Source organism: Heptranchias perlo, unplaced genomic scaffold (assembly GCF_035084215.1).
Source record: "Heptranchias perlo isolate sHepPer1 unplaced genomic scaffold, sHepPer1.hap1 HAP1_SCAFFOLD_43, whole genome shotgun sequence".
NCBI lineage: Eukaryota > Metazoa > Chordata > Chondrichthyes > Hexanchiformes > Hexanchidae > Heptranchias > Heptranchias perlo.
Window position 1 is genome coordinate 2,842,309 of NW_027139442.1, and position 8,923 is coordinate 2,851,231.

General features: G+C 42.2%; 1 protein-coding gene across 1 annotated transcript; it reads right to left on the reverse strand.

Annotated features, from left to right (window-relative positions):
* Window positions 1-207: 207 nt before the first annotated feature.
* On the reverse strand, window positions 208-7,575 carry LOC137312494 (probable G-protein coupled receptor 139). The gene is made up of 2 exons (XM_067979037.1): window positions 7,506-7,575; window positions 208-1,106 (listed from the first exon to the last, which is right to left on the reverse strand). The coding sequence occupies exons 1-2, from the start codon at window positions 7,573-7,575 to the stop codon at window positions 208-210; spliced, it is 969 nt and encodes a 322-aa protein (XP_067835138.1).
* Window positions 7,576-8,923: the final 1,348 nt, after the last annotated feature.

Below are 8,923 nucleotides of genomic sequence, written 5' to 3' on the forward strand. Positions count from 1 at the left end.
AGAAAGCTTCATGTCAGATACGTGTTTAATGCCACCCCTTCCCGTTAGCATTATCATGCATTTTTTATGGTACATATTATCTGTCGTATCTCTGCCCATCAAAATAAATGACGCAAGACTTCATTCTTCTCAAGACATGCCTCCAGAGCTTTATAGAATAGAACAAAAACAATTATAAAGCTTGAAACCCTTCGCCATGTTTTATTATTATGTAAATAATTTCCCATTTAGTGTAAAGAGGAATTTTACCCCATTCTTCAGCTCTTCCCTGAATTTCCTCTGTGTCAGTCCATAGATACACGTGTTTGTGGAGCAGCTGAGAAGTTGCAGCATAAAGGCAAACTGCTGGGCGATGTACACGGGATCATTCAAATATTTGTTTCTGTAATTATAGTTTTTCAATTGCCAACTGAAGGAATGCACAAGATACGTCATCCACAACAGTATGAAATTGGCTGAAAGAGCGAACAGCAAAATCATGGATTTTCTCCGGTTCTCCATTTCTGGATCATTGTGATCCTCGCTGTTGCTCCGGAGTCGCCTGCGGACTCTATTTGCCGCTATAATATGTCTGACGGTTAGAGCATTGAACACTAAGATCAATAAGATCGGTAATAAAGGGGTTAAAATACTATCGATGCACTCGTATGCCCTCCAGAAGCTTGAAGTCCAGTAGTCCGCTTTTCCAATACAGTACCATGGGATATTGTTAAGTACAAAGACAGGCCTGTATACAAAGAAAACGGGAATGCTTCTCGAAAAACTCACCACACACACGGCTGATATAATCACAGTCGCAGTTCTCGGACTGCAACATTTTGGTTTGAGTTTCTGACAACAAATTGCTATAAATCGATCAAAGGTGAATGCGACTGTGAACCAAACCGAACAGTCAAGGGAGACAATATACAGCACAAGTCTGAGTGAGCACACCGGAGTTAGGAACAAGAAATTAATTGGCAAATACATATTATTAATCCGATGCATTATCACATCGGTGATAATCACTGCGAGATCCGCCACTGCCATGGCCACCAGGTAATGAGTGATGCATTTGGAGAGACCGCACTTTCCTCGGGACAGGATCACAATCGCCACCAAATTAACTGTTAAATAAAGAAAAAAATGAGCATTAAAGTCTCCCTGATAGTCTGTGCAGCAGAACATTATGAGGAGATTACAACTTTGTGCTCCCTGCCCCATTGATACCTGCTTTTTATTCACAAGTATTCTGGGCAATTTCTCCTAATATTAAAGTAATAATTGAAATATAAAAATTAGAAAGCAGAAGCTCAGAAATAATGCATCATCTTTTACTGATTAAGGATTACGAAATTCACTGTCATCCACTGAATACCGATATACATTAAACTCAGATGAATAGCATAGAAATTATTGAAAAGAATACAATAGGCAACGAATGGGGAGATTGTAAATATGCGCAAGCAATTAAAAATTAGAAAATGATAATAATTGATGCATTACAGGAAATGATTAAATAAATCATAGTATCATAAAATCACAATGTCGTTTCAGCACAGAAGGACGCCATTCAGTCCATCGAGCCCGTGCCAGCTCTTTGTAAGAGCAATCCAGTCAGTCCCATTCCCCCGCTCTTTCCCCGTGGGCCTCCATTTCTTTTCCTTCAAGTATTTACCCAATTCCTTTTTGAAAGCCATTATTGAATCTGCTTCCACCACCCTTTCAGGCAGCCATGCCAGGTCATAACTACTCGCTGCGTATTAAAGTTTTTCAATACGTCACCTGTGGTTCTTTTGCCAGTCACCTTAAATCTGTGTCCTCTGGTTCTCAACCCTTCAGCCAATAGAAACAATTTCGCTTTATTTACTTTATCTAAACCCTTCATGATTTTGAACACTTCTATCAAATTTCCTCTCAACCTTCTCTGCTCTAAGGAGAACAACCCCAGCTTCTCCAGACTTTCCAGGTAACTGAAGTCCCGCATCCCTGTAACGGCTCCAGTAATTTTTTTCTGTATCCTCTCTAAGACCTTCACATCCTTACTAAAGTGCGATGCCAGAATTGGACACAATACTCCAGTTGTGGCCAAACCAGTGTTTTATAAAGGTTCAACATAACTTCTTTGCTTTTGTCCTCCAAGCCGCTATTAATAAAGCTAGGTGGGAAAGTAATCAGTGAGGAGGACGCAAAGTGTCTGCAAAGTGCTATCGACAGGTTAAGTGAATGGGCAAAAAGTTGGCAGATGGAGTATAATGTAGGGAAAAGTGAGATTATTCAATTTGGTAGGAAAAATAGAAAAACTGAATATTTGTTAAGTGGTGAGAAATTATTAAAAGTTGGTGTTCAAAGGGATTGAGGTGTCCTTGTACACGAAATATAGAAAGTTACCTTGCAGGTACAGCAATCAATTAGGAGGAAAATTGTATGTTGGCCTTGATTGCAAGGGGTTTGGAGTGCAAGAGTAAAGAAGTCTTGCTGCGATTCTACAGGGCTTTGGTGAGACCACAACAGGAGTACTGTGTGCAGTTTGATCGCCTTACCTAAGGAAGGATATACTTGCCTTAGAGGCGGTGCAATGAAGGTTCACTAGATTGATTCCTGGGATGAGAGTGTTGACCCATGAGGGAAGATTGAATAATTGGGCCTCTGCTCCCTGGAGTTTAGAAGAATGAGAGGTCATCTCATTGAAACATTTAAGAATCTAAGAGGGCTTAACAGGCTATATGCTGAGAGTCTCCAGAACTAGCTGCGCCTCTAGTCAAGCTGTTCCAGCACAGCTTCAACACTGGCATCTATCGACAATGTGGAAAATTACCCAGGTATGTCCTGTTCAGAAAAATCAGGACAAATCCAATCCGGCCAATTACTGTCCCATCATTCTACTCTTAAGGGGTGCATGAAAAGAGAGACCTGGGCGTGTACATACACAAATCTTTGAAAGAGGCAGGACAAGTTGGGAAGGCTATTAGCAAAGCATATGGAATCCTGGGCATTATGTATAAAGACACAGAGTACAAAAGCAAGGAGGTTTTGCCAAACCTTTATAAAACACTGGTTAGGCCTCAGCTAGAGTATTGTGTCCAATTCTGGGCACCACACTTTAGGAAGAATGTCAAGGCATTAGAGAGGGTGCAGAAGAGATTTAATAAAATGGTGCCAGGGATGAGGGACTTCAGTCATCTGGAGAGACTGGAGAAGCTGGGATTGTTCTCCTTAGAATAGATATGGTTAAGAGGAGATTTGATAGAGATGTTGAAAATCATGAACGGTTTAGATAGAGTAAATAAAGAGAAACTGAGTCCAGTGGCAGAAGGGTGGGTAACGAGAGGACACAGATTTAAGGTGATCGACAAAAGAGCCAGAGGCGACTTGAGGGAACATTGTTTACACAGCGAGTTGTAATGATCTAGAATTCAATGCCTGAAAGGGTGATGGAAGCAGATTCAATAGTAACTTTCAAAGGGGAATTAGATAAATACCTGACGGGAAAGACATAGAGTGCTATGGGGAAAGAGCAGGGCAATGGGAATAATTGGATCGCTCTTTCAAAGAGCCGACACAGGAACGGTGGGCCAATTGGCCTCGGCCTGTGCTGTATCGACAATGATTCTATGACACTACGAAACAAAATAACAAACGTTATTTATGGATTGTGAAGTTACAAGAAAGGAGAAAATGAACAAAACATAATTTTGAATTAGGGCATCACATTAAGCGGAAAAATAAAATAACCTGAATCAATGAAAATATGTGAAATTATAACAAGGGGTTAAAGTGATCAATAAATATTTACAACGTATCAGATGATTCAGAAATGGAACAATGAAAAATAAAATGAATCTTGAATTGCAAGATTTCAGTCAAAAGAATAAATCAATAAATAACAAAATGCATCAATGAGTTGAGAGTTACAGAGAGGGAAAATTAAACAGGAGAAATCAGTGATGAATTAAGAACTTCCCATAAGGTAATTATAAAGCAACAGTAAGCAGTATTGAAATGGGAGGATACAGTATAGTGGAAGATCAAAACAAGAAAATCATTGAAAAACTCAGAGTAAAGTAATTGAAAAAGCTAACAGTGCCTATCAACAATGAACTGGGAGACGCAGTGGAGGGAATATTCAAATAATACAACTCAATGACGAATTGAGGGATCACAGTGCGGAGACGAGTAAACTCATCAATATCAGTGAAGAGCTGGGAAACTCTACAAAGAGTTTATTACACGGCATCAGCTAACAGATGTTTACTTAACATGAACTAAAGAACGAGACATGAACTAAACACAAGAAACCCTTTCAATCCGGCTACACACTTACAGTAAATGTAGGTTACATAAAGAAAAATACTGCTGTGGGTTTGTTAGCTTCATTCGAGACAATTTTAAATTGTCCCCCTCTTTCTCTACCTCCACCTCGCTTCCTTTCGCTCTTTTTCTCTTTGCACCTCTCTTTTACTCTCTCTCTCTCTTCGTTTGCCTCTGCCTCCCTCTCCTTCTTTCTCTCCCTCTCTTCCTCTGCTTGTGTCTCTCACCCTTTCAATCGCTCTCTCCCTATCTCCGTGTCTCTCAACAAATAATATCTAATTTCTCGTATCCTGTTGATAGCTGAGACTTTAAACATAAAGGGTTACAACATCAATGTGTTTCTCCCGATTTTCCGCCATAAATTCAGCGAAATATCGGCGTCAACCCCGAAGAAACTGCATAAATGGAATTCTGGACCAATGTTATGTGACATTCCTACACTGAAGAGAAGCAACAATGCAACTTACAAGGGATGCTGGACCGTGCACACGCGCACATCAAAAATATCACAGGGATACATGCAAATATATCAGATCCGGAGAATCAAGGTGGAAATTCAGGCGCAAGTGCTCATCATGTGCAACCTCCAGTGACAAAATCTGAGGGATTTTTTCCAGTTAAATGCATAAGATCGTTCCTTCTAATTTAACACACATCATCATAGATTTTGATTTTTTCCAGTAGTGCCACACGGGTGATAGGGAAGCGACAACATTGATTTCAATGGAAATAAAAACAGGGAGAAATGTAAAACCGGATGCCGATTCGCTCGAACCCGTTTTACATTGTCACACAGTCAACATTAGCCCCCTTGGGCGGAAGACACCTGCTGGACAGACTTCTTCATTACAGGGCAAGTAACGTCTGAAACCAATGAGTATCATAGCTTCATAAAATCATAGAAAGTTACAGCACAGAAGGAGGCCATGCGGCCCATCGTGTCCGTGCAGGTCGAAAAAGAGCTATCGAGGTTAATCCGACTTTCCAGAACTTGGTCCGTAGTCCTGTGGGTTACAGCAATTCAAGTGCACATGCAAGTACTTTTTAAATGAGTTGAGGGTTACAGCCTCTCTCACCGTTTCAGGCAGTGAGTTCCAGACCCCCACTACGCTTTGGGTGAAAAACATTCTCCTCAGCTCCCGTCTAGTCCTTATACCAATTACTTTAAATGTATGCACCCTGATCAATGACCCATCTGCAAAGAGAAATAGGCTCACCCTATCCACTCTATCTATTCCCATCATAATTTTATATCCGCAAGACAAGTGTCAGGCAATGACCATCTCCAACAAGAGAGAGTCCAACCATCTCCCCTTGACAATCAACGGCATTTCCATTGCCGAATCCCCCACTAACAACATCCTGGGGGTCACCATTGACCAGAAACTTAACTGGACCAGCCATATAAATACTGTGGCTACAAGAGCAGGTCAGAGGCTGGGTATTCTGCGGCGAGTGACTCACCTCCTGACTCCCCAAAGCATTTCCACCATCTACAAGGCACAAGTCAGGAGTGTGATGGAATACTCTCCACTTGCCTGGATGAGTGCAGCTCCAACAACACTCAAGAAGCTCGACACCATCCAGGGCAAAGCAGCCCGATTGATTGGCACCCCATCCACCACCCTAAACATTCACTCCCTTCACCACCAGCGCACAGTGGCTGCAGTGTGTACCATCCACAGGATGTACTGCAGCAACTCGTCAAGGTCTCTTCGCCAGCACCTCCCAAATTTGCGACCTCTACCACCTAGAAGGACAAGGGCAGCAGGCACATGGGAATAACACCACCTGCATGTTCCCCTCCAAGTCACACACCATCCCGACTTGGAAATATATCGCCGTTCCTTCATCGTCGCTGAGTCAAAATTCTGGAACTCCCTTCCGAACAGCACTGGGGGAGAACATTCACCACACGGACTGCAGCGGTTCAAGAAGGCGGCTCACCACCACCTTCTCGAGGGCAATTCGGGATGGACAATAAATGCTGGCCTCGCCAGCGACGCCCACATCCCATGAACGCATAAAAAATATCTCCCCTCAGCCTCATTTGTTCCAAAGAAAACAACCCCAGCCCATCCAATCTTTTCGCATAGCTAAAATTCTACAGCGCTGGCAATATCATCGTAATTCTCCTCTGTGCTGCTCCAATGCAATCACATGTTTCCTCTAATGTGGTGAAAAGAACTGTACGCAGTATCAAGCTGTGGCCAATTAATGCTTTATACAATTCGAACATAACCTCCCTGCTCTCATATTCTATGCCTCGGCTAATAAAGAAACGCATCCCATATGCCTTTTCAATCGCCTTATCGACCTATCCTGCAACCTTCAGGGATCCGTGGACGTGCACTCCAACGTCCCTTGGCTCCTCTACACCTCACGGTATCCTTCTATTTATTGGGTATCCCCTTGTCTTGTTTGCCCTCCCCAAATGCATTACCTCACACTTCTCTGGATTGAACTCCATTTGCCACTTTTCTGCCCACCTGACCAGTCCATTGATACCTTCCTGCAGTCTACAGCTTTCCTCCTCTCTATCAACCACAAAATAATTGTAAGTAGTGGATAATAAAGGTGATCATATAACACGCCCCCTTTGATTTGAGAAGTATATGCTTGCAATTAGAACAGTGTTGAAGTAGGTGAAGAATGAACTATTATGACGCAGTCATACTGAACATTAAAACACAGTAAAACTGAACATGATATTAAACTGCTTCACTTTCAATCCAATACATAACAGGAGCTGAGTAATAACCTTCCATATCGCACTTCAGTAGAGATTCATCGATTAATGCCAGATTTCACTTGTGAAGAATTTTTTCTCCGCAATGTATTTGAGTAAACCTTAAACAAGAAGAGTAATTGTTTCCCATATTAAACTGTTATAAAATTGAGCTGCATCATGAAATTGCCAGAATCCAATCAACAAGTATTGCTGATCTGAGGCTAGTGTCTGCTTGACATGGGAGATTAGAAAGCCCACCGACAGAACATCACTGCGCCAATTCCACTCGTGATGAAGATTCAACAAACCTCATCCTGTCAACAGAGAACTCGCATTAAAAAGACAAGACATTATTACAAATGTAACTGATACCAATAAGTAGGACAATGGCATAAGAAAAACACACGAAGAAATACGAAGCAGGCAGCAGGAGGAAAAGTTACACACTGATTTTTACATTTAATAACTCGTTTTAAAAACTTACCAGGGACTCCAACGGCAGCAAGAACAGGGTAGTAAATTAGTTCCAGCTGAAAAATTACTGGATATCCCATTTTCTGTGAGAAGCAACGATGACTGAGGTGCTGAAATCAAGAATCTGAATGAGCGAAAGTGCTGAATAGTTCAACAGTGCCTTAGATATAGCAGATGGAACCCTCCCGGGAATCAATTAGTTGGGATACATGCTCAGGGATATTAGTTACAGATAGTTGAACAAACAGATTGAATCAAACACTTTCACTTCAAATGGTTGTTATGTACCGAATCGATATTGTTAGTTTAGCGTAGTGGTTAATTTACTGGACTATAAATTAGCAATTCACAATGCTTGGACTAATGATCCAGGGAACATGAGTTCAAATCCCACTATGGCAGTGTGTGAATTTGAGTTCAATTAAGAAACTAAATAAATCTGGAATAAAAAGTTGCTTTCTGTAAAAGTGACCATGAAGATGTCTGATTGTTGTAAAGGCCCAATTATTTCATTAATGCCCTTTATGGAAGGAAATCTATCACCTAGATGTGCCGTCTATACACCTATTTGGTTGATTCTGAACAGCCCTTTGAACTGGCCCAGCCACACGATTATATAAAACGGCAACAGAAAAGGATCAGAAGTTTAAACCCGGAGGAACCACTCGGCTGTGACCTCGGCATCAAATTCAGACACAACGAAGACAATCCCAGACCAGCCGACACTGCAAAGTCCATCTCACTGACATCTGGCTACGGCTGCCAAAGTTAGGAGTGGTGTCCAACAGACAAGTCAAGCAAAGCCTGACATAGTGATATAGAATCATACCTATTAGCTAAAATCACCATCTCTGGGTATGTTCCACCGGTATGATAGACCCATCAGAGGTGACGGTGAAGTGGTATACAGTCAGGTGGGAGTGGCCCTGTGAGTCCTTAACATTGACTCTGGGCCCAATCAAATTTCATGGCTTCAGGTCAAAGATGGGCAAAAAAAGCTTCTGTTTATTGCCACCAACCGCCCTACCACAGCCGATGAATCAGTACTCCGAACAGTTGAACATCACGTGGAGGAAGTACTCAGGGTAGCAATAGCACAAAATCTACTCTGGGTGCGGGATCTCAAAGCCCATCACCAAACTGGCTCGGTAGCACCACCACTTGCCGAGCTGGCCGAGTCCTGAAGGAAATAACTGCCAGACTGGGCTTGCAGAAGGTGGTGAAAGAAGCAACGCGACCAATGATCGACTTGACCTCGTCCTCACCATTCTACCTGCTGCAGTTGCATCTCTCTGTGACACTATTCGTAAGAGTGACCATCACAGAGCCCTGATGGAGGACAAACCTCGTCTTCAAACTGAAGACGCCATCCATTGTGTCCTGTGGCACTACCACCATTCGAATTGAGATAAGAACATGAGGAATTGG

What these genes read in the sequence shown, in the direction of transcription:
- LOC137312494 (XM_067979037.1), bottom strand. Translation starts at nt 7,575, where the DNA reads ATGGGATATCCAGTAATTTTTCAGCTGGAACTAATTTACTACCCTGTT. An exon ending in TGCTGCCGTTGGAGTCCCTG is followed by an intron (nt 1,107 to 7,505) that starts GTAAGTTTTTAA and finishes TTTATTTAACAG; the next exon opens with TTAATTTGGTGGCGATTGTG.